The following is a 24362-nucleotide window of genomic DNA, read 5'->3' on the forward strand; positions in this document are numbered from 1 at the left end:
GTGCTTCCCGGCTTTGTCTAAGTAGACTCCATCTCTCTCTCTCTCTCTCTCTCTCTATCACTCCCAGTGATAGGGTTCGGAGGGCACACATGTATCATCTCCTCACTTTTGAATGTAAGCAGTTCACCCTTGTTTAGGTCTTTATCATTGTTCATTCATGTTTAATATTGCTCTTCACTCCTGTGTTTGAATTTCAAAGTTTACATCAGGTCTTTTCATTAGGAATGCTTTGTATTCTACTATTTCATTAAAGGTCTTTCCCCTCTCCCCTTCCTCTCCTCAGCATTATATCCAGTTTTGCTGGGTAAATTATCCTTGGTTATAAGCCCACATTCTTTGCCAAGTTTTCCCTCTACTTTCTAGTGGTGGCTAATTATTTTGTGATCCTGACTGTGACTCCTTGATAATTGAATTCTTCCTTTCTGGTTGTGTGCATTATTTTTAAATTTGACCTGAAAACTCCGGGGTTTGGCTGTGGTGTCCCTGGGTATTTTCATTTCAGGGTTTATTTCAGGAGGTGATTAGTGGATTCTTTCTGTTTCCTCTTTGTTCTCTGGTTCTAAGAGATATGAGCAGCTTTATTTTAAGATTTCTTGAAATATAATGTCAAGGCTCTTTTTTATTCATTGTGGTCATGTAGTCCAATGATTCTCAAATGTTTTCTTTTTGATCTGTTTTCTAGATAAGTTGTTTTTGCTAACATATTGTATGCTTTCTTTTATATTTTTAGCCTTTTGACTTTTAAAATATTTCTTGTTGCCTCATGGAGTCATTGGCTTCTATTTGGTTCATTCTAAGTTAATTTCTTTTCCAATTCTTCCTTCCATAGCTCTTCTTTCTTTTCCAGTTTTGCCCCTCAAATGCTGTCATTTCATTTATAAAAACATTCTAAACTCCTTTTAAAAAACCTTCATCTTGTCAAGGAATTCTAGTTGAATTTTTGGCATCCCCTTCCCATTTGTTTTTCTCTCTCAGGCTTTACTGGTAGATATTTCTGAGTCATTCTCTCTTTCTCTTCTGGGTTTGTGTCTTTATACCACCTTTATGATGGACTTCTTTTTTTTGTTTGCTCATTCTTCCAGCCTACTTCCTGACTTGATACTTGATGTTAGGACTGTGCTCTGTGATATCCCAGGAGGGAAGGTCTAGACTGGAACTTTTGCTGCTTTCTTGAGGGCATTGAGTGTTGTGTTTTTCCAGGATCTTGGGGACAGCTTAGGCTGGGCACTAGCAATCTTTCAGTGCTTCCAAAGTGGTCTGATTCAGGGCAAAGTCTGACAGCTGACTCCTGGTTTGAGCTCTGCAAGATTCTGATCTAGATTTTGGGCTTGAGATTTGAATAGACATTACTGTACTCATCATCCAGTTAGAAAGTTTCATTGGTTTAGAGTAGCAGAATTGTAAATTCACTTTGGTCTGGATAGGGGTGGGGAATCTGTGACCTCGAGGCCACATATGGCCTTCTAGGTCCTTAGGTGTGGCATCTGGTTGGTTCAGTGCAGAGCTGAAACTTTGGCATCTAATTGGTTTAGTGTCCAAGGGCATGAAATCTGAGCCTCAGCATCTAATGTACTCCAGCTATGAATTACCAGGGATTAAGCCTTCAAATGTTTACAATTTAGCCTGAGGCTGGGAAACTGAATTCCAAAAGAAAAACAGCAAAAAATCCCACTTTGCTTGCCCTTACAGTTGAGAACTAACACACCTTTTTGGGTTTGAGCTACACTGAGGTGCTGCCTTCTGAGTTTCCTCCTTTCTGATTACCTCTGCCCCCCCCGACCCCCCCCCCCCCCAGTATAGTATATCCTGGAAAACCACCCCCATTAATAGGTTCCATTCTTATTCTACCTGAATCTGTGAACAAGAACAAAACTGCTTGTTAGCACCTGTTCCAGTCTTGGTGTCCCCATATCGGTATGGTAGCGCTCTGGAATGGCTTTCTTCCCCCCCTTCCCCCTTCCCTCTTTCCCTCTTTCCCCCTCCCCTCCTTCCCTCCTTCCCCCCTTCTCCCTTTCTTCCTCCCTCCCTTCCTCCCTCCCTCCTTCCCCCCTTCTCCCCTCCCTCCTTCCTTCCTGGGCCAGTGCTCTATTCACTGAATCACCTAGCCGCCCCAAAATAATATTTTTTTAGAGGAAAAATAATCAGTACAACTGATTACATTTAAAGAGTTTGAAATATATGCAGTATATCACATGCAGACCTCCTACCTCCATGAAAAGGTGGGTTGTGGGTGTCCTCTCATATCTCATTATTTGAGTCCTGCTTGATCTTTATGACTGTTGTCACATTCACTTTTGATTTTTTGGTGTGTAGTTATTTTTTCCATTTACTTTGTAGTAATTGTATATATTTTTTTCTTGGCTCTGTTTACTCTATATCAATTCATATAGATCTTTTCATGTTTCTCTGTATTAATCACACACATTGTTTCTTGTTTATTTTTCTCCACTTTAATAGTATGTTATTTTTTCCAATTACATGTAAAGATAGTTTTCAGCATTCACTTGCATAAGATTCTGAGTTCCAAATTTTTTTCTCCCTTCCTCCCCACTTCCCAAGATGGCAAGCAATCTGATATAGGCTACACACATACAATCATATTAAGTATATTTCCACATTGGTCATGTTGTGAAAGAAAAATCAAAACAAAAGGGAAAGACTACAAAAAAGTAAATTAAAAAGAAAATAGCATGCTTTGATCTGCATTTAGATTCCATGATTCTTTCTCTGCATGTGGATAGCATTTTCCATCATGAGTCTTTTGGAATTGTTTTAGGCCATTGTATTACAGAGAAGTGTGAAGTCTATCAAAGTTGGTCATCACACAATATTTTTTTCCTCAATTTATTTATTTGTTTAGTTTTCAACACTCATTTCCACAAGATTTTGAGTTACAAATTTTCTCCCTATCTTTCTCCTACCCCTACCACAAGATAGCAAACCCACTGAATACCCCTTCCCCCAATCTGTTCTCTTTTATATCCTCCCCCATACCCCCCTAACATTCTAGTACAGAAAGATGGATTTCTATACCCCAGTGCCTGTATATCTTACTTGCCAGTTGCATGTAAACAAAATTTTTTTAAACATTTTTTTAAGACTATGATTTCCATATTCCTCCCTCCTCCCTCACCCCCACTGGGAAGATAAGCAATTCAGTATAGGTTGTACATGTGTAGTTACGCAAAACGTTTCTGTAGTAATATTGTTAAAGACTAATTGTATTTCTCTCCATCCTATTCCACCCTCCACTTATTCTATTTTCTCCTTTGACCCTGTCCCTTTTCAAAAGTGTTTGCTTCTAACTACCCTCTCCCCTAGTCTGCCCTCCCTTCTATCATTTCCCCTCCAATCCCCTATCCCCTACTTTCCTGTAGGGTAAGATACCAATTGAGTGTGTATGTTATTCCCTCCATAAGCCAAATTCAGTGAGAGTAAGGTTGTCCCATTGCCTTTCACCTTCCTGCTCTTCCCCTCCATTGTAACAGTTTTCTCCTGCCTCTTTTATGTGAGATAATTTACCCTATTCTATAGTTCCCTTTCTCCTTCTCTCAATAAATTCTTCTCTCACTTCTTAATTTTATTTTTTAGATATCATCCCTTCCTATTCAACTGATCCTATGCCCTCTGTCTATGTATATATGTACACACATATACATACACTCACATATTATATTTATGCACACATACACACTACTATACATGCATATGCATATATATTCTCTTCAACTATCCTCTTAATGAGAAAAATGTCATAAGTTACAATTATCGTTTTATCATGTAGGAAAGTAAATAGTTCAACTTTAATAAGTTCCTTATTATTTCTTTTTCCTGTTTACCTTCTCATGCTTCTCTTGCTTTTGTATTTGAAAGTCAGATTTGCTGTTCAGCTCTTTTTTTTTCATCAAGAATGCTTGAACGTCCTCTATTTCATCGAATGACCTTATTTTCCCCCGAGGCATTATACTCAGTTTTTTTCTTTTTGGTCTTTATTAATTTGTTTACTTTTAGTTTACAAGATTCATTACCACAGTTCCTTGAGTTTCAAATTTTCTCTCCCTTCCCCCCACCCCGCTATGGCGGAATACAATCAAGTACAATATTTGCAAATACTTTCACATTAGGCATTAGTCAGATTATAAAGAAGGATTGTATCAGAAGGAATGAACAATGTGAAAGAGGGAACAAAACCAAACAAGAAAAAGAAAAAGAGCAGGTAGTTTGCTTCAATCTGGGTACAAACTCAGTTCTTTCTCTGGATAAACATCTCTCTCTATCATGAGCCTTTTGGGGTTGACTTATGAAGCTGGACTGCTGAGAAGAGTCCAGTTTATCAAAGTTGGTCATCACACATACGTTGTGTCTGTAATTGTGTACAAATTCCTCCTGGCTCTACTCTTCTCACTCAGCATCAGTTAGTGTAAGCCTCTCCAGGTAAATATGAAGTCCATCTGCTCCTTGTTTCTTATAGCACAATAGTATTCCATAGCATGCATATACCACAACTTGTTTAGCCATTACCCAATTGATGGGCACCCCCTTAATTTCCAGTTCTTTGCCACCACAAAAAGAGCTGCTATAAATATTTTTGTATATATGGGTCTTTTTCCCACTTCTATGGTCTCTTTGGGATACAACCCTAGAAGTGGTATTGCTGGGCCAAAGGGTATGAAATTATTTATAGCACTTTGGGCATAATTCCAGATTGCTCTCCAGAAAGGTTGGATCAGTTCACAACTCCACCAGCGATGCATTAGTGTTCCAATTTGTCCACATCCTCTCCAGCATTTGTCATTTTCCTGTTTTGTCATTTTAGCCAATCTGACTGGTGAGATGTGGTACCTCAGAGTTGTTCGATTTGCATTTCTCTAATCAATAGTGATTTAGAGCATTTTTTCCATATGCTTATAAATGTCTTTAATTTCTTTCTCTGAAAACTTCCTGTTCATATCCTTTCACCATTTATCCATTGGGGAATGACTTGTATTCTTATTGATTTGACTCAATTCTCTGTATATTTTAGAAATGAGTCCTTTATCAGTGACATAGGGTTGTAAAAATTCTTTCCCAATTTTCTATTTCCCTCCTAATCCTGGTTATATTGGCTTTGTTTGTACAGTAGCTTTTCAATTTAATGTAATCAAAATTAACCATTTTGTATTCTATAATGCTCTCTAATTCTTGTTTGGTCATAAAGTCTTCCTCTCTCCACAAATCTGACAGGTAAGCTATTCCTTGCTTTCCCATATTGCTTACAGTATCAGCCTTTATACCTCGATCATGCACCCATTTAGACTTGATTTTGGTATATGGTATTAGATAATGGTCTATGCCCAGTTTCTGCCATACTTTATTCCAGTTTTCCTAGCAGTTTTTGTCAAATAGTGAGTTCGTATCCCCCAAACTGGGGTCTTTTGGTTTAACAAACAGTAGATTACTATAGTCATTGACTGCTGAGACTGGTGTACCCAATCTATTCCATGATCCACTACTCTATTCCTCAGCCAGTACCAAGTAGTTTTGAGGACTGCTGCTTTATAATGCAGATTGAAATCTAGTATAGCTAGTCCACCTTCCCTAGCATTTCTTTTCATTAAATTCCCTTGATATTCTGGACCTTTTGTTCTTCCAAATGAATTTTGTTACTATTTTTTCTAGCTCTCTAAAGTAGTTTTTTTGGTAAATTAATTGGTATGGCACTAAATATGTAATTTAATTTAGGTAAAATTGTCATTTTTATTATATTAGCTTTACCCGGCCACAAGCAATTGATGTCTTTCCACTTAGATCTGACTTTATTTGTGTGAAAAGTGTTTTGTAGTTGTCTTCATTTAGGTCCTGGGTTTGTTTTGGCAGTTAGATGCCCAAATATTTTGTAATGTCTACAGTAACTTTTTAAATGGGATTTCTCTTTCTATCTCTCACTGTTGAATTTCATTAGAAATATACAGGAATGACGAGGACTTATGTGGGTTTATTTTATATCCTGCAAATTTGCCAAATTTATTTATTGTCTCAAGTAGTTTTTTACTTGATTCTCTAGGATTCTCTAAGTATATCATCATATCATCTGCAAAAAGTGATAACTTGGTCTCTTCTTTGCCTAATTTGATTCCTTTTATTTCTTTTTCTTCTCTAATTGCTACTGCTAACATTTCTAGTACCGGATTGAATAAGAGGGTGATAGTGGACATACTTATTTCACCCCTGATCTTATTGGAAATGCTTCGAGCTTCTCCCCATTACATATAATACTTGCTGATGGCTTTAAATAGATGCTACCTATTATTTTAAGGAAGGCTCCATTTATTCCCATTCTTTCTAGTGTTTTTAATAGGAATGGATGTTGTATTTTGTCAAAAGCCTTTTCTGCATCTATTGAGATAATCATGTGGTTTTTGCTAGTTTTATTGTTGGTATGATCAATTATACTGATGGTTTTCCTAATATTAAACCATCCTTGCATTGCTGGAATAAATCTTACCTGATCAAAGTGTATTATTCTTGTGATAAGTTGCTGTAGTCTTTTTTCTAATATTTTATTTTAAAAATTAGCATCTATATTCATGAGGGAAATTGGCCTATAATTTTCTTTCTCTGTTTTATCTCTTCCTGATTTAGGTATCAGTACTATATTCGTGTCATAAGAAGAATTTGGTAGGACTCCCTCTTCAGTAATTTTCCCAAATAGTTTGTAGAGTATTAGAATCAATTGTTCTTTAAATGTTTGATAGAATTCACTAGTAAATCCATCTGGCCCTGAAGATTTTTTCCTAGGGAGTTCACTGATGACTTGTTTGATTTTTTTTTTCTGAGATGGGGTTATTTAAGTAATTTACTTCCTCTTCAGTTAATCTGGACAACTTATATTTTTGTAAATATTCATCGATTTCACTAAAATTATCAAATTTACGTGCATACAACTGGGCAAAATAATTGCTAATTATTGTTTTAATTTCCTCTTCATTGGTGGTAGGTTCGCCCTTTTCATTTTTGATACTCATAATTTGTTCTTCTTTATTTTTTTTATCATATTGACTAAGGGCCTATCAATTTTATTGTTTTTTTTTTATAAAACCAGCTCTTAGTTTTATTTATTAATTCAATAGTTTTTTAATTTCAATTTTATTAATCTCTCCTTTGGTTTTCATTATTTCTAATTTAGTATTTAATTGGGGATTTTCAGTTTGTTTTTTTTTCAAGCTTTTTCAATTGCATGCCCAATTCATTGACCTCCCTTTTCTCTAATTTATTCATGTATGCACTCAGGGATATAAAACTTCCCCTAAGGATTTCCTTTGCTGTATCCCACAAATTTTGGTATGTTGTCTCATTGTTGTCATTCTCTTGAATGGAGTTACTGATTGTTTCCGTGATTTTATTTGACCCACTCATTCTTTAGGATTAAATTATTTAGTTTCAATTAGTTTTTAGTTTGTCTTTCCATGGCCCTTTATTGTATATGATTTTTATAGCATCATAATCTGAGAATGATGCATTTATTATTTCTGCCTTTCTGCACTCTATTGTGAGGTTTTTGTGTCCTAGTACATGGTCAATTTTTGTGTATGTGCCATGTACCACTGAGAAGAAGGTATATTCCTTTTTATCCCCATTCAGTTTTCTCCAGAGATCTATCATACCTACTCTCTCTGAAATTCTATTCACCTCCTTAACTTCTTTCCTATTTATTTTGAGGTTGGATTTATCAAGTTCAGAGAGGGGGAGATTAAGGTCCCCCACTAGTATAGTTTTGCTATCCATTTCTTCCTCTAATTCCCTTACCTTCTCCTCTAGGAATTTGGATGCTATATCACTTGGTGCATATATGTTAAGTAATGATATTGCTTCATTCTCAATGGTGCCTTTCAGCAGGATATAGTTTCCTTCCTTATCTCTTTTAAGTATATCTATTTTTGCTTTTGCTTTATCTGAGATAAGGATTGCTACCCCTGCTTTTTTTTACTTTAGCTGAGGCATGATATATTTTACTCCAAACTTTTACCTTTACCCTGTGTGTATCCCTCTGTTTCAGATGTGTTTCTTGTAAACAGCATATTGTAGGATTGTGGTTTTTAACCCATTCTGCTATTTGCCTCCGTTTTATGGGAGAGTTAATTCCATTCACATTCACAGTTATGATTATTATCTATTTCTTTCCCTCCATCCTATTCCCTCCCCTGTTAATGCTTACATTTTTTCTCCCCTTCTCCCTTCCCCCTCCTTAATAGTTTTCCTCTTCACCACTGCCTCCCTCAGTATTCCTATACTCAGTTTTTCTGGGTAGGTGATTCTTGGTTTTAATCCTAGCTTCTTTGAACTCGGGACATATTCCAAGCTCTTTGATCCCTTAAGTGTAGAAACTGCTAGGTCTTGTATTAGCCTGATTGTGTTTCCACAATACTCAAATTGTTTCTTCCTGATTGCTTATAATATTTTCTCCTTGACCTGGGAACTCTGGAATTTGTCTATGATATTCCTAGGAGTTTACTTTTTGGGATCTTTCTCAAGAGGCAATTGGTGAATTCTTTCAATTTCTGTTTTGCCCTCTGGTTCTAGAACATCAGGGCAATTTTCCTTGAGAATTTCTTGAAGGATGATTTCTAGGATCTTTTTTTCATCATGGCTTTCAGGTAGTCCAATAATTTTTAAATTATCTCTCCTGGATCTATTTTCCAGGTCAGTGGTTTTTCCAATGAGATATTTCACATTGCCTTCTATGTTTTCATTTGTTTGGATCTGTTTCATAGTATCTTGATTTCTCATAAAGTCATTAGCTTCCATTTGCTCCAGTCTAATTTTGAAGGAATTATTTTCTTCAGTGAGTCTTTGAAATTCCTTTTCCATCTGGGCAATTTGTCTTTTTAAGGCATTCTTCTCCTCATTGGCTTTTTGGGCCTCTTTTGCCATTTGAATTAGTCTATTTTTAAGGGGTTATTTTCTTCAGTCAGGCTGTTGACTCACTTTTCATGATTTTCTTGCATCATTCTTGTTTCTTTTCCCAATTTTTCCTCCACTTTTCTTACTTGATTTTCATACTCCTTCTTGAGCTCCTCCATGGCCTGTGACCAATTCATATTTTGTTTGGAAGCTCTTGATTCAGGAGTTTTGACATTGTTGTCTTCTTCTGGTTCCATGTTTTGATCCTCTTTGTCCCCCCAAAATGATTCTATGGTCTGATTTAACTTCCTCTGTTTGTTCATCTTGCCAGCCAAACACTTGACATTTTAGCTCTTTGCCACAGTAGAACTGCTTCCAAAATGGAGAGAGCTGTGTCCTAAATTGCTGGAGTTTGTGCAGTTGCTGCCAGAGCTGTTGTCAGAACTATGAGGAGGGCGACCTCTCTGCAGTCACCACAAGCTCTGGCACTGGCGTTCCTCACCCCAGGACCACCACCCAAGTCTGTGACCCAGATCCAAGCAGGTCTAAGCAAGGGCAAGTTTCCTCCGAATGGTTGCTTGGTCCCCCTGTGATCTCTAGGCTAGGAGCTTCAGAGGCAGCCACGCAGCAGCAGTTGCAGCCACCCCACCACCAGGCACCTCTTGCTCTGGGACAGGGGCCAGACTGTACTCTGCTCTCACCCTGGATCAGCAGGGTTCCCCATTGACCTTTTACTTTCTCTTTGGTGTTTATGGGTTGAGAAGTCTGGAAACTAGCACAGCTGCTGGTGATTCACTCTCCTGAAGTCTGCTCTGGCCAGCATATGCCACTAGTTGGGGTCACCCCAGGTCTGGGCCCCTGTGGCTCACAGGGGACTGCGCTTGGCTCCAAGCTCAGTGCCAAAGACCCTTTCTGCCATCCTGCCAGGCTGCTTTCAGCAAGAGATTTGTTTCTGTCACTTTGTGGATTCTGTAGCTCTAAAATTTGTTTAGAGACATTTTTTTAATAGGTATTGAAGGTGGTTGGAGTGGGAGCTGAAGCAAGTTCCTGCTTTTACTCCACCATCTTGGCTCTGACCTCCACACACTATTTCTGTTGTTGTGTACAATATTCTTCTAGTTCTGATCACTTCACTAAGCTTTAGTTCATGTTAAGTCTTGCCACTCATCATTTCTCATAACACAATAGGACTCCATTACATATGCCAAATATACCATATACTTTTTCAGCCATTCCCCAATTGATGGGCATTCCCTCAATTTCCAAATCTTTGACACCACAAAAAGAGCTGCTATAATTTTTTTTTTTTACATGTGGGCCCTTTTCCCTTTTTTAATGATCTCTTTGGAATATAGACCTAATAGTGGTATTGCTGGATCAAAGGGTATGCACAGTTTTATAGCCCTTTGAGCATAGTTCCAAATTGCTCTCCAGAATGGTTGGATCAGTTCACAACTCCACCAACAATGCATTACACACACATTATTTCTTGTAGTATAGAAATATTATATTACATTCATGTACCATCGTGATGTTTTTTTTTTAACTATTCCATAGTTGACAGACATCTTATTTTGTCTTATCACCATGCTGTTCACTCTAGCTTTGATTGATATTACCGCTTTTTCCTGTATGAGTGGAGGGCTGGAGATTGGAGTACAAAACACTTCCCAGTGCTTTCCTTTATACAGGGCAAAAACTGGACTCAGCTCCACATCTGCTGCTCTGCTTGGTGTTAGCTCCTCAGAACTAGTTGCCCTGCATCAGTTACATCCTGGTCTTCTCCCTCTCCCCTTACTCTCTTCCCACTTTCTTGCCTCCTTTTATGTATTGTCTCCTTCCATGTTAGATTGTAAACTCCTCGTGGGCAGGAACTGGCTTTCTTTCTATTAATTATATCCTCAGCACTTGGTACAGTGTCTGGCACATGTTAAGTGCTTAATAAATGCTCATTGTTCCCAATTCTTACCTATCACAAAAATGCTGCTGTGAATATTTTGATATATATGGCCATTTTTCTTCTTATCTATGACTTCATTGGGTTATATAAGCCCAGTAATGGATTCTCTCATTCAGAGTGTGTGGACATTTTGGTCATTTTACTTGAATAATTCCAAATTGCTTTCCAGAATATTCATATCATTTCACAGCTCCATCAACAATGTATTAGTATGCTTGTCCTTCCACAACCCTTCTAACATTTTGGGGTCATTTTGCCAATTTTCAGAGTATGAGGTGACACCTCCTGGTTTCTTTTGGTTTGTATTTCTCTTCATTGGGGCATTCTCTTTATTTGGTGCATTTTTTTATGTGGTTGTGCATACTTTGTGATTCATTTTAAAAGAACTGCTTGTTCATATTCTTTGACCACTTATCTGTTGGGAAAATATGCATATACATGTATATATATACGTATATGTGTCTGTATATATATGTGTATATGTACATGTGCATGCACAGGTATACATACACAATACATATATACATACATATATCTAATACATACATTTGTGTGTAAGTGATGGGGTACTAATGATGGACCCCTAAAAGGCCCTGGACTTTCCCACTTGGCCCAGGTCCCTGGCATTCACCTGGGGCACCCAGTCCTTCCCAGTTAATCCTTTCAACTGCCCTTTCATTGTGGTCCTCATGTCTATACCTGGCCCCACCCTAGATTTCCATTCCTTGATTCCATCTAGACCCCTTTTCTGTTACCTCCAGGTCTGTTACCTCCTAGTCACCTCAGACTTCTTGACCACTCCTAGATCACATCCAGATCTTCCCACAGTCTTACTGTATCAAAGGTCCATCTTGCCTCCATTAAAGTGCTCAGATTCCTTAAGAGTTTGACCTGCTTGTCAAAACAAGCATTAAAATAGCTCAGATTCTTAAAATATGGCCAATAGCACGAATTCTTAAAATATTGCCTACCCCAACCAATGTTTTAATAAACCTTGTCACTAACTGACTGAAAGAAAACTTGGATCGAATTCTTTAGAGGCAGGACCCACACTTTTGCCCTTGAATTTCAGGGTTCCCAGCAACCCTAGACTGGAACATATATATGTATATATATTTATTCATTTTTGATGTATCTTGGATAACAAATCCTTACCAAAGAATTTGATATAAAGATTTTTTTTTCCATTCAGTCAATTCCCTTCTTATTCTAGGTACATTCATTTTGTCTGTGAAGAAATATTTCAGTTTCATGTAATCTTTTGTGATTGCCGCTATATTTGGTTTGCTTAAGAATATATCTCCTGGGGTGGCTAGGTGGCATAGTGAATAAAGCACTGGCCCTGGAGTCAGAAGGACATGAGTTCAAATCCAGCCTCAGACACTTAACACAAAACTAGCCATGTGACCTTGGGCAAGTCACTTAACCCCAATTTCCCTACCTTCCCCTCTCCAAAAAGCACAAAGAAAAATCTAAGAAAAAAAAAAAAGAAAAAGAAAAGAATATCTCTCCTACCCATAGGTGAGAAAGATATATGATCTGCTTCTCTTCTATTTTAAAAATATTTTTTAAAGTGATGTGATCTTTAATGGGGCAGCTAGGTGTCACAGTGGATAGAGCTCTGGGTTTAGAGTTCAAATCTGGCCTCAGACAATTACTAGCTGTGTGACTCTGAGCAAGTCCCTTAACCTCTATTTGCCTTAGTTCCTCAACTGTAAAATGAGGACATACTGGAGAAGGAAGTAGAGCCACTCCAGTATCTTTGCCAAGAAAATCCCAAATGGGGTCCTGAAGAGTCGGACATGACTGAATGACTGGACAGCAACAACAATGTTCTCTAATATTAAGGTCTTATCTATTTAGAGTATATTGTGCAAGACCCCAGGAAATGTGGCCAAGAGCAGCAGTGCACAGAAAACGCTGACAGGAGAATCCTTCCAACTCTTTCTTGGAAGCAGCCTTAATGTAACAAATTGCTTGTGCAGTGAATGGGAGAAATGGAAGAATAGGACAGAGGCAGCGCTTTTTCCCTCCCATTAGGGAAGTGGGAGAAAATGGTGCTTTTGGATATAAATAAGAACCCTCATCCCAGGTAAAGGCAGTCATAGAATCACTGAATCTCAGAGCTGAAATGGCTTTCAGAAGCTGTCATGGCCAACTTGGACTTGAACAAAAATCAGCTTTAGTAGGATAAATCTTAAAAAAGCTTGTTCTCTACCTGTTGCCTTTCTTTAAGGGCATAAAGGCAGATTTTGCTGCCTATAGGGAAGTGGAGAAGCATTCAAGATCCTCTATACACACTCACAAGCTGGAGGGAGGAGTGCAGGGAGTGGGAAGGATGTGGAGGAGGGTGGCAGAGAGAGAGGAAGAGCCTAACAGCCCAGTCAGGGGTAACCCGTGTCATTCTCTGGAGGTGAGTTTTCTTGGGGGGGATCTGGGAAGTTGGCTTCTTTCTCTTCTTCTTGAGCAGGGAGAGTTTCCATTTCTTCCTCATCCTTTGGTTGGGAGGACACCACAGTGAGCTGGACTGCCTGCTCCTTCCTTTCTTCGGCAGATAGGAGAAGCACACCCTGAAACAGAAAGCCGGATTACTTTTCCTGTCCTTTTCCATCAGCACTTCCTACTTATTTCTCATGTCCATATTTTCTACATCTTTAATTTAATGGCCTATAAGACCATAGATTTAGAGCTAAAAGGTAGTAAAGGGGCCATTAAGTCTCATCCCCTCATTTTACAGAGGAGGAAACTGAGACCCAGAGTGAGGAGGTGATTTGGCCACTGTCACTCAGCATAGTAAATGGCACACCTTTGTTAATTCTTACACTGTCTATGCCTGCTCCATCATCCTGCCGGGCCAGGCCTGTTCTTTGCCCCCATCTTTCTGGAAATGCATGAAGGCAAGCTATACTGAAAGTCAACAGGTAAGTGCCAGATACACTGATTCACTGACTCTGGGCAAGAGGAGGCACCTCGGAGTAGATTTAGTCCACTGGGGACTTGAACAAAAATCTTCCTTTCCAAAATTTGGTAAATGCAGAGGGCTCCAACCAGGCATCAGGAGACCTACACTTTCATCTCCCTGCTGCTATTAATTTACTGTGTGACTTTGGACAAGCTATTTCTTAGCCTCGACTTCTCATCTCTAAAATGAAGGATCACAGGAAACTAGCTTCAAACTGCTCTTCTTAAATAGCCCACCCCATTATATGGGCATGAAGCAGAAAGAGAATTTTTTAAAACAGTGCATTTATTATGTACCTACTATGTATATAGCATTGTGCTAGAAGGTAGAAGGTTTAGATAGGACACAGTCCTTGCCTTCACTTTAGTAAAAGCGTATACAGTCTTTGAATTTAAATCGCGGCTTCTTGTCTCATCTACTGTTCCTCTGCTTGTCTTCCCTACTCCATAAAGGACCATACTGCCCTAAGCATGTTTCTTTGTCTTTCTCCCCTTCCCTCTTCCTGATAACCTTTAGGAGGTTGTATTGAGGGGGAAGGGTACAGGGAGCTTTAGGCATATAGGATTCATCATGCTCTGTGTAACTGTTGGTTTACTTAATTCTAGATTAGGAGTTTCAAGGGATTTTAGGGATCATTACGATCCAGGCCACTCATTTCACAAAGGAGGAAACTGAAGCCAGGGTGTGCACAGAAAGTGCATAATAAATGCTTGCTGATGTAATTGACAAACCCAGAGAAATGTTGCGAGCATCCCCAGGATTACAGAGGTAACAGACTCAGGATTTGAACCCAGGCCTCTGATTCCACTACCTTGGGTGTGGCAGGGGTAAATAATTAGGGGTGAGTGAGTAGGGATGGGGTAGGGGTCGGTGGGGCTTTACTTAGAAGCACTCGTCATTTGTCAGAAATCATTGATTTATGAAGCATTGGGTTTTAAGCTCAAACTGATTGCTAATTAAGTATCTGGTGTTGTATATAAGAGATTGAAGCTAATGCTCCTTGGTGGCAAGTCAGTGTTTATATTATAAGGTTATGCTACTGTATGTTTGATGAGAAAGAATGATGGGAAGGTATATTTCAACAGGATAAATTTATTCATATGGAAAAGATTGCTGTCAGTTTAGAAAACGGCATATAAACTACCTTAGTCGTGGAATCATGTGTGAAGGTCCCAGCAGCCAGTGCACAGTACAGAACCATTGTCGTTTTTTCTTAGCCTTTCTTTCTCTGAAGACATGTGCAAGTATTGGTTGGCCAGGCTTAGGCTGCTGACATCATTTCTTGGTTGCCTGGGCACAAAGTAGCCATGCATAGTTCCAGGCACTCTTTGTGATGCTTGACTGCTAGACTGCTATGGGCAGTTCTGGCAAGGGTGCTTTGTTTGCCTGTATCAACTTAGGATGTCCTTAATGCATATCCTTCTTGAACATCCTTCTCCTGCTGTGACTAAGTAAATTCCTCCTTTTTGTTAACTATTGTATGTTTCATTTTGTACCAGTGTTGAACATACACTGTCAAAGGATGCGCCTGAATCAGGCCCAGCCTAGATAGATAGGTCCAGGAAGACCATGAATGGAACATGGCTCTGTAGCTAATAGGTCATGAAAGCTTTGGGGTCAGGTTAGTACTCACTATTTGGGTGCCAGAACACAGAGTTTTCCATTCATCCTCTACAATGCATGCCACCAGGAAATTCTGGAGAAAAGTGAAAATCAGCATGATGGCCAAAATTCCCTGTGGAATGTGCAGAGAAGGAAGAGTGAGAAAATAATTGGATTTGAGTTTAAGGAGTCCTCAAAGCATTTAGACTAGATACTAGGTCAGAATCAGAGATAGAATTTTAGAGACCATCCAATCCAACCTCTTTATTTTACAGATTAGGAAACTGAAGCCCAGTTTCATTTAAAGAAAAATAGGGGTATCATAAGATTGGAGAACAATGCCAGTTTTCAAAAAAATCCACAAGAGTTATCTTCAAACTTCAGGTCAGTAATCTTACCTTAATTCTGGGGAAAATTCTAGAATGAACTATTAAAGAGATAGGATGTCTATAGAGGGAAAAGATTACAAAGAGCTGCTGTTGCATGATCAAGAATAGGTCATGTAGGGCTAACCTAAGTTCCACTTTTTGGACAGGATTACTAAACTAACCCGTGAATAATGATTCAGATTACCTTGATTTTAGCATAGCTTTTGATAAAGTATCTCCTGCTATTTTGTGGAGAAGATGGAAAGATAGAGATTAGGTAAGACTAAAATTAGATGGATTCAGAACTGGTTAGGTGGTTGGACTCAAAGAGTGATTGTTGATGGCTCAATATCAGTGTGGCTTTAGGTCTCCAGTGGAGAGTCCCAGGGATCTGTGCTGGTCTCTGTGCTGTTTAACATCTTTATCAGTTGCTTGGATAAAGACCCAGATGGCATGCTTACTAAATTTGCAGATTACATTTAGTTTGAGGAGGTGGGTAGGTATTGTATTGTAGGACAGATCAAGGATCCAAAAGGATCATGACAATTCAGAGTATTGAGTGGAACCTAGGAAGATGGAATCCAGTAGGGATAAGAGTAAAGCATTATACTTGAGTAGAAAAAAATACCAAATTTTTTGGGTACAAATCAAGTACAAAATCAGTCAGTATGCATTTTAAGCCCTACTGTGTGCCAACCACTGTGCTAAGTGTTGGGAATACAAATAAAGGCATGATTGTGATGGGGAGGGGCTGGTTAGACAACAACTGTTTGGAAAAAGATCTGGAAGTTTTCATAGACTGAAAGCACAATTTGAATCAGCAGAGTGGAGTGGCAGTCCAAAAATCTAACACTATCTTGGGCTGCATTAAGAGATGCAGAGCTACCAGGAAGAGGACGGTGACCCAAAGGCCTACTATGGCCTGCCTTCCTCAGATCTCCTCTGGAACGTTTGTCTAGTTTGGGAAGTCATGTCTCAAGAAGAACGTGAAAGTGTTTGAGAGTATCCAGACAACAGTCATTCTAGGAGGGTCTTGAGTCCACGTCATATAAAGATTGGTTGAAGGTACTAGGGGTGTTTATCCTAGAGAAGATCAGACTCAGGTGGGACATGAGAGCTCTTTCTGAGGATTTGAAAGGCTATCTATTGTTGGTTGGAGAGATTTGACTTATTATCTTTGGCTCCATAGGACAGAACCAGGAATAATGGGTAGAAATTGCAAAGTGGCTCGTTTAGGGTAGATGTTGGCAAATCTTAACAATGAGGACTGTCCAAAGTGCATAGGCAGCCTTGGGAAATAGTGGGATCCCCCTTCTCAGAGGCCTTCACGCAGAAGCTGGATGACCACTTGTTTATATGGTAGTGGGGTTGCTGTTTGTACTTTGTTCTTGAAGAGGACCATGAAGGAAGGTGATGCCATGACATGCAGATGAATTGGATTTAAGTGAGGCCGGGCTGTGCAGTCACCAGCCTCTCTCCTCTGGAGCCATCTGGGTCCAGTGGCCAGATGTAGATTAGGACAACTGGAGATGGCCCCTGGTAGTGGGGACTGTTTTCACATCTAGACTGCATCATATATTTATTACTGCTGAAGTCCCTTCTAATTCAGAGAATCTGTGAAAGTAAGACAACTTGCCCCAAATCGCATAGCCAGTAAATGTCAGAACTTAGACTGAGGCCCATGACTTCTTGGGTCATACCCTGTGGTCTTTTCCCTGCACCATGATGCCTCTTTGCTCACAGGTACTTGAAGGTGCTGAATGGGTGAGACAGACTGGAGGATCCAGTCTGTCTACATCTGTATTTGTATCTATCTGTCTGTATCTATGTGTATCTCTATCTATTTCAGTTATCTATTTATATATCTATCTATATAACAGTATCAGTTATCTATATCTGTATCTAATCTATTCTGTATCATCTCTAGCTCTATCATCACCATCACTGTGTGTCTGTCTATAGAGGGAAAAGATGTGTGGCCAAGGGGAGAGCCAGGGTGGTATTCAGCATGTGGAAAGAGCATTGGGCACAGAGTCAGGAGAGACCGAGTTTTTTCATAAGACCTATGACCCTTACAAGCTGTGTGGCCCCAAGAAGTCCCTTGGCCTCTTAGAGATTCGTTTTCCTTTCTGTGAAATGGGCAAAGTATTAATTGTATTGTTCCTCCCAGGGTTATAGATGAGAAAAGGCTAGAGAAGAGGGACCTAGAATTAGGAAGTATTATCTCCTTCCCACTGACTGGGAGATGTCTTACCCATCATCTGATATCTCACTTTTGGAACAGTCCCTGAGACAGAATGGTTCATGTGCAACGGTGACCATTTAAATGGAATTCATGAAAGAGAAATGGAATGATTTCCTCTTCAATCACATGGTCACCACTCACTTGAAAACTGCAGCAAAAGCCTCCTGCTTCTAGCTCTTCCCCTCTCTAATCTAGCCTCTACCCAGGTGCCAAATTGATTTCCACAGAGCAGAAGTATGAGCCAGGCACTGCCTTGCTCAACGAGCTTCAGTGGGTCCCTGTTGCCTCTAGGATAAAGTGGAAACTCCTTCGCGATATGGCTCCAGCCCAGATTCTTTACAGAATTCCTTTGTGTTATTCCCTATCATGTTCCACTCTAGATGGAATCCTTGCTGTTCCTTTCCCATTCTCACCTCTTTCATGCTTCCCTCTTTCCCATGTCTGGAGGGCTTTCCTGCCTCACCTTGGTCTCTGTCCAGGGCCACGTCTTTCCCTAGTTGCCCAGGTTACTAATGTGCTTCTCACCACCACTGAAGTTACTTTGTCTCTATGTTGTCTGTATGTTACATTCACCTTATCTCTGTACATCCTGTGTTGCCCCTCCCCTCCTTCTCACATCCTCCTTTGACTGTAAGCTTTCTGGGGACAGGGACTTTTTTGTGTTTCTTTGTTTCTAAATCTTCATCCCACTGTGTTTGCACATAGTAGATGACTGAATCTAAGCCTAGGAGGAACTTACCAAGAAGAGGGACTTCCCAGTGAGACAGTACTGGTGCATGTCAGTGCTTTGCCTGGATGGTCCATTTTGCTCACAGTCGTACATGTTGACATATGGTTTGTCTGTTTGACCAAGATTCAGACTTGGCAGTTTTAGAAAATGAGAAACAGTGAGATTAAATATGTCCATGATTAAAAGAATCATTCCAGAGATGGAGGAGAACAGGCTTATTGCATTCATTCCAAGCCTTGTGTTGACCTGGAAAAGAGATACAAAGGGTAATGGCTTTTTTTTTTTTTTTTACTCTTTCTTGCTCCTGGACTAATAGAATCTGATGACTGGAAGGTCCATTCAGAGGCTGTTGATTCTTGTCTCTTGCTGAAGTGAAGGCATGTTTAAACTCCTTCCTTTGGCATTCAAGGCCCTCTGCAACTTGCCATAATCCTTCCTATCCATTCTTAACTTGTTACTCCTTTCCCCCAATGTTACACACTCCAGTCAAACTACACTACCCTTCTCAACACAAATGCTTCCTGAATTCTCCTTCACCTTTTCTCAGTTTGTTCCCAATGCCCAGAATGTCCTTCCATCTTTCTCTCCCCTGTTGAATTGAAACCAACTTAAATGCCATCTCTTCCTGAAAGCTCTCCTTGCTTTCTCCCAGGGACTAACAACTTGTTCCCCTTAGATTTCATATAACATTTTGTCCTATGTCTCTGATATGCTTATCATGTAGCATCATGCGTATTTCAGTTATTGCTGAAAGGCATTGTGGCATAATGGTTAGAGAGTTGGTCTTGGAGTTGGGAAGCCCTAGGTTCAGATCCTGTCTCTCACACATAAATGGGCAAGTCACAGAACCTCTCAGTGCCACAGGTAGTTCTCCAAGGCCAGAAGTTACCAATGAGTGGCTGGTCTGCATTGTTGGATGGATTTTCTATATGGCAGATTTTCCTACAAATTAAATCACAGATGCCACTTCTACCAACCCTTAAAAGGAATAGAAAAGAAAAAGTTATTTGTATTGGGATCTTGTCCCAGACTAGATTGTGAGCTCCTTGAGGGTAGGCATCTCTATAAAGTAGACTCTGAATATTTTATTGTTATATTCAGTAACATCTGCATTTCAAGTGTGCATGAGAAGGCTCCTTAAACAGTGCTTGGCAGATGAATGCATGAGTCTAAGTAGAATATCTGTAATTCCATTAAAGGTAGGGCCTGTGTCTTATTTCAGCTTTATATCCCATTTCTGAGGAGGTGCTGGGGGAGTAGGGATACACATTTATTGGAGTAAACAACTGAAGGAAGTACCTTCTCCACTTTGAGTTGGCAAACACAAGTAGGGTAGGAGTGAGTAGAAAGGCAGAATGTGGGATTCCAAGTATGGAACATTACAGGGAGGCCAGAAAGAGAAGGGATCATATTTGAATTGCCTACTTCATTGGTCTTTAAGTGCAGTGTAAAGGAAATGTGTTACTAATATTGTTATTAGCATTTATACACAATTTCAAGGTTCACAAAGCATTTTATGTACTTTCTGTCATTTTGATTCTTATAACAACCTTGGAAGTATCATTGTTTTACTGATAGGAAACTGAGGCTGAGGGAGGGGGTAAGTGACTTGCCCAGGATCCTACAACTGGTAAGTATCTGAGAAGGGATATGAATTCAGGTCTTCCAATACTGTACCCACTGTGCTACCTTGTTGACATAATATTATTTTAAGAAAAAATAATTTTATAAAATTATATTACACATTATAATTAATATTGCTATAAGAAAAAAAAGCAACTGTGTTGCTTGGTACTAGCCAATGGTCACACACGATGGGTTGCATCTCAGAGAGCAGCTGGCATCTATCTCACAGAACTGTTAGGAAGATGATGAGGTGAAGGGCAACAGCACTTTGAGAAAGTTCTGAGGTGCCACCAACACCCAAGGGACTAATCTCAGCACAGAGCTATGGGACCACCTGGGCGAATAGATGATGGTGGCCACCTTATGGGGAGCGAGGCCTTTGGGGATGTCCAGAGAAGTGGTTTGTTTTTATAGACAATCTATTTCTGTCTCATTCTTCAGCAGTTACAGTTGTTAATTAGTTGGTTGATTGCTTTTGCAGGGGATTGTTACCACCCCTCCCATTGTAGAGTTTTCTTGGTCCCATCTTTCAAGATACTTGTGTACTATCATGTGCAGAGGTTGTGGCTCACATCAATGGAGAAAGCTCTGTGCCAGTGAAATCACAGGCCTTTGGAAGTGGCCTGGAAGCCAAGCTCCCCAAACATCCTTGGCTCTCCTGGGAGGCAGGCCACAAGTGCTCTGTTCCTGGGTACTCCCAGTGCTAATGACCAACTTAGGAAGAATCAAGCAGTCAGCATTTATGAAGTACCTACTGTGTGCTTATTATATAAATACCATGAATGAAAGAAAGAATCCCTACACTGCAGGAGCTTAATTAATTAAAATAGGAAGCTACTAGAAACTTGCGTCCCCTTCCAGGGAAGCTTGCCCTGGGCAGGTTTGTTGCTACACTTACCAGGTTTCCTAGTTGCATCTCTGCAGGTGGGGGCCATTTCTACTTGCCCTAACCTTTCATCCTCTCTAGAAGGCAGTCCAGAGGAAGGGAGACACAGGCTTTCTCCATTTCTTATTTAGAAGACAAGCTAGCCATTTCTAGACTCTAAGATTTACAGGTACTCAAACTTTTTTGTGTCCTCAGTGCCTCTGGAAGGCAGGCAGTTTGGTAAACGGTATGGATCCTTTCTTCGAATAATGGTTTTCATTGCATAAAATTACCAAGGAAATAAATTATATTGAAGTATATTTATCAGTATATCAAAAAAAAATGTACAGACTGAAGGTTAAGAGCTCCTGCTAAGAAGAGACTCATCCTATGTTTCTCAGGCAGTTGTCCTGGCCCAACCACCCTGGCTTATTATTCCAGGAATATGGTACTTATTTTGGGAAGCTTCCTGAGCAGACCTTTGGGGTCCGCTGCTGACTATCTTAGAGATTCTAATTCCCTTAATAAGACCACTCTCAGAATATCCAGCAGCATCATTCCCTGTCACTGTTTATGCCCTGAGCAATCTGGTTCATAAGATTTATATAACTACCACCAAATTATCAGCAGCTAGCCCTTGGACAGTCTCTCTCAATTCCCCAGTCTTCTGAAGAGAGGGAAAATTTTTACTTGCCAGGCAACTTCTGGAAGTTTTCTCTGCTGCCACCAAGAATGATCCCGAGGTAATATACTGCGATTGAAAAAAAAATCCATGATTATTCATTCACTATCTTTTCAGAAACCAGTCCATCTGTACACAACCTGAGTTCAAAAACCAGTCCATCTGTACATATGCAGAAACTGTCTGTACACATGCTGAAGCTGGATGGGTCTGTGGGGTGAGGACGGGAGGAGTCAAGTAAGACACCAAATGGGCATAAAGCTGTGCATCTGAACTCTTTTGACTCCTGCATCTTCCCCACTCCCCCCCCCCTTTCCTTTTGCTTTGAAGATCAAATATAAACTTCTCTATTTGGCATGCAAACCCCTTGAAAGCCTGGCCTCAGTCTACCTTTTCAGCCTTATTACATATTCCTCTACTCTGTGTCAGAGTGTGAGACTCAGGTTTGTTGGTAGCCTAAACCAGATTAAAATCTAATTGGGAAGTATTTCAGAAAATAAATAAAAATACAATACAACATAGATAATGCTCATTTGTGGTTTTCAAAGTTATTATGCAGCTGCAGGGATCCATTTCTATTTGAGTTTTACCCCATTGCTAGGCAGCACAGTGCACAGAGTTCCAGGCCTGGAGTAAGGAAGACTTATCTTCATGAGTTCAAATCCAGCTTCAGACATTTACCAGCTGTGTGACCCTGGGTAAGTCACTTTACCCTGTCTGCCTCTGTTTCCTCATCTGTAAAATAAGCTGGAGAAGGAAATGGCAAGCTGCTCCATTGTCTGTGACAAGAAAACCCCAATGGGGTCACAGAGAGTTGGACGCAACTGAAACAACTCAGCAACAATAACTCAGCTTCGTTCCTGGCATGGTAGCAGGAACTTAATAAATGCTTCTTGTCTTGACAGCGGCGTTGCCTTTGTCTGGCATTCAGAGCTCTCTATCCCTTCTTCCTTCACTCTCTGCACATACTATATTCCGACCACACTGGTCCACATTTCTGTGCTTTTACTCTGTCTGTCCCCCTTGGCTACCCATCTCTGCTACCCTGGCTTCCTTCACAAATTACAGTTGCTTCTGAATGTTGATCTTCCTGCCTTCTCAGGTCATGAGGTAGCACAGTGGATAAAATGCAGGGCCTGGAGTTGGAAGACCTGAGTTCAAATCCAGCGCCAGACCCTTTATAGCTGAGCCTGTCACTTAACCTCTGTCTGCCTCCATTTCTATTACTGTAAAATGGGGATAAGAATAGCACCTACCTCCTGGGGTGTTTGTGAGGATCACATAAAGGCTGCCATCATTATATTCTGTTTCCATCCTGTATGTGCCTAGTTATTTATGCCTTTACACTGTGAGCTCCTTAGGTGCAGAGAAATAAGTTTTTGTCTTCCTGTGTGTGTGTGTGTGTGTGTGTGTGTGTGTGTGTGTGTGTGTTTTTGGAGGCGGGGAGGCAGGGCAATTGGGGTTAAGAGACTTGCCCAACATCACACAGCTAGTTTGCCTTACTTTTTATCCCCAGTGCTTAGCACAGCGTCTGGCATATAGTAGGGTCTAAATAAACATTTATTGATTTGAATTAGGAAGAGAACTAGGAGAGAGCATCACCACAGATGCTACAAGACACCAGTATCCAGGGCTGATGGTCAGCAGAGTCATCACATGCATAGAGGTGAAGGAGAACAGTAGAGGGATGGCCAGCCTGCTACTGTAACCTTTGGGAGCATGGTCAGAATCCAGACTGGAAGAGACTGAGAAATGAATGAGCCTCGGGGAAGTGGATGCAGCGAGGGGAACTTGGACTGTGCTTGTCTTTTTCTGTCCTCGCCAGTTTCCTTGCATTGTCCTCCTGTCTTCAGAATGGGTCAGAGTGATTGTCAAGGATGTCATAAAGGGAGAGGGTAGATTGGATGTCTCTGAGGTTCTGTCCAGTGCCAAGATTCTAGAATTCTGTGATTAGGGGAGGACTACCCTCTTTGTTTTCCTGCAATTTTTAATTAACAGGTTGAAAAATTACAGCATTGGTATCTATGCCTTCTGTGGCATTGTTTTCATTATAGTAGCCTCTTTCCTATGTGTACCTTTCTCTCTGGATATAGGTACCATTAGGTGAATTCTCATGGTATCCTCCAAAGCTCTATCTAGATCATCCAATGCCCTTTATTATTGTTATTACTTACGGTAATGCTTCCCCAGAAAGGGTACCATACTGCCACACAGATGGCGGCATGTGTGCCCATGGGCACCATCAGCAGAATCCCCCCCAGTCCAAAGTGGAACAGGCCAATCATGATCTGGACAGCCTACAGCATGAGAGAAGGAGGTGATGAAAAGGGAGCAGAAAGTGGTACCCCCTCCCTCCCTCCCTCCCTCCTTTCCTTCCTTCCTCCTTTCCTTTCCTTTTCCTTTCCTTTCCTTTCCTTTCCTTTCCTTTCCTTTCCTTTCCTT

General features: G+C 40.2%; 1 protein-coding gene across 1 annotated transcript in view; it reads right to left on the reverse strand.

The window, feature by feature from the left end:
* Window positions 1–12389: 12389 nt before the first annotated feature.
* The window catches only part of MS4A1 (membrane spanning 4-domains A1), a 12706-nt gene continuing 733 nt past the window's right edge, over window positions 12390–24362 (reverse strand). The window contains exons 2-6 of the mRNA XM_069108514.1: window positions 24095–24217; window positions 21933–21989; window positions 18757–18993; window positions 15436–15537; window positions 12390–13410 (exon numbers count right to left, since the gene is read on the reverse strand). Coding sequence (XP_068964615.1) covers window positions 13225–13410; window positions 15436–15537; window positions 18757–18993; window positions 21933–21989; window positions 24095–24217 — 705 coding nt within the window. The 3' untranslated portion in view covers window positions 12390–13224. The remainder of the gene's footprint in view (window positions 13411–15435; window positions 15538–18756; window positions 18994–21932; window positions 21990–24094; window positions 24218–24362) is intronic.

The sequence above is a fragment of the Petaurus breviceps genome, unplaced genomic scaffold (genome assembly GCF_028583685.1).
Source record: "Petaurus breviceps papuanus isolate PSGF00001 unplaced genomic scaffold, PetGlider_PUasm1.0 90397, whole genome shotgun sequence".
Classification (NCBI taxonomy): domain Eukaryota; kingdom Metazoa; phylum Chordata; class Mammalia; order Diprotodontia; family Petauridae; genus Petaurus; species Petaurus breviceps.